Source organism: Fusarium oxysporum, chromosome 3 (assembly GCF_000149955.1).
Source record: "Fusarium oxysporum f. sp. lycopersici 4287 chromosome 3, whole genome shotgun sequence".
Taxonomy (NCBI): Eukaryota; Fungi; Ascomycota; class Sordariomycetes; order Hypocreales; family Nectriaceae; genus Fusarium; species Fusarium oxysporum.
This window is the reverse complement of record NC_030988.1, coordinates 4,995,710-4,997,141: the sequence shown is the minus strand read 5'-3', so window position 1 is coordinate 4,997,141 and position 1,432 is coordinate 4,995,710. Positions and strand designations below refer to the sequence as shown.

The window sequence follows — 1,432 nt, the reverse complement described above, 5'->3', positions numbered from 1 at the left end:
GTCGTCACCCGCGGCATTGCTTGCACGGATCCTCCGTTCCACCGGCCGCTGAGACGAGGGGCAGCAGTTCTGCTGCGGCAAACACGCGTTTCCACACCGGGTCCTCTACTTTGGTCGCATAGTTCGTGATGTAATAGACGAGGGCCATGGTCTTCCGCTGCGTCGCTATGAAAGGAGATATCGTGATTATGGCGGAGCCCCACGGCGATGGCCTTGTTCCACCGATTTACCATGCTATGCTTCTGCGGATATGCAACACGCCATCTGCCGTAAAAGCAGTCTTCTCGACTAGTCTCCACGGCGCCTGAAACCGACAAAGGCCACGCTTCTTTGCTCTTTTGTCCTTGCTCAAGGAATACTTGACACAAGTTGGGCTGTGAGTATGGATCTGTGTTGCGCCGGCACAAAAGTTGGCTTCCTCATCAAATGCAGCCGAAAACTGCTCCCTATTGCCCAGCAGGGACGAGATGTCCGATGTTACCGATCGCTCCGCTTGGACGGCGCAAAACGCTTCCTGGTCCAGGTCCTAGATTGCAATATTAGTTTGGCCTCGCTCGACTATTATATTGTCAGCAACTCATCTTGGGTCATACCTCGGAGAAGACACTATCTATGTATTGGATGATACGGTCACGGCACGTGGCTTGGTCCTCGCCCCCGGTATCGGGAACCATCGAGCTCAAATGCGAGTTCCCATGCAACCAAAGCAACCCGTGGATGTGAAGCGCTCCTCGTTCGTTGGTCTCCACGGCACCATAATAATGGCTGATGCGCCCAAATACTGACTCCCCTCCCACTTTTACATAATGCTCGAAGAATAACGTCATCTCTCGGTGGAAGAAGATGGCAGAGCTCATGGGGTCCGAAATGGCCAGCCGCACACGTTTGTACGACATGTCGAGGCTCTTCAAGAAAGCCTCGGCCGCATCAGGTTCACGGGTGCGGTATGCTGCAAGCCGCAGCTTCACCGGGTTCGTAATATCGTTCGGGTTGAGCGTGAACCATATCACCGGTACACCATAGCGGAGGATTAGCGACTGTATCTTCCGCCGCATACTCAAGCGGCTTTCCCTGGACATAGGCTGCCGGAAGCCGTACAGGGAGAGGCTTCTCAGAAGCTCCTTCACAGCCTCATCGGTCGTTTTGCCTGAGCTCTCCAAGTCGACCCTCGCCGCTGCTAACCTCTCTGCAGACAGCGACTGTATAATGCCCTCTGCCTTTCGGAAACTTTTTCTCGTCACGCTTAGCACGCTCACGCGCCGGTTCTTCGACCGCACGCTCATGTTGAACACAAGGAATGCAAATATGTGGTGCGTCGCAAACCGACCACCGTGGCGCCGCAACACTACATCGGCCCACGCTCGCAGACTCATGTTCCGGGATGAAATGAGGTCTTGGGCCGCCGTTTCTACCCCGTGCTTATCGGCATCTC

The 1,432-nt window shown here is 55.0% G+C and overlaps 1 protein-coding gene across 1 annotated transcript in view; it reads right to left on the bottom strand.

The window, feature by feature from the left end:
• FOXG_21800 (uncharacterized protein) overlaps positions 1-1,373 on the bottom strand; it is a gene marked incomplete at its 5' end in the record, with an annotated part of 4,654 nt that extends 3,281 nt beyond the window's left edge. The window contains 2 exons of the mRNA XM_018402160.1: positions 231-526; positions 594-1,373. Of these exons, the coding sequence (XP_018254853.1) occupies positions 231-526; positions 594-1,373 (1,076 nt within the window). The remainder of the gene's footprint in view (positions 1-230; positions 527-593) is intronic.
• Between the last annotated feature and the right edge of the window lie 59 nt (positions 1,374-1,432).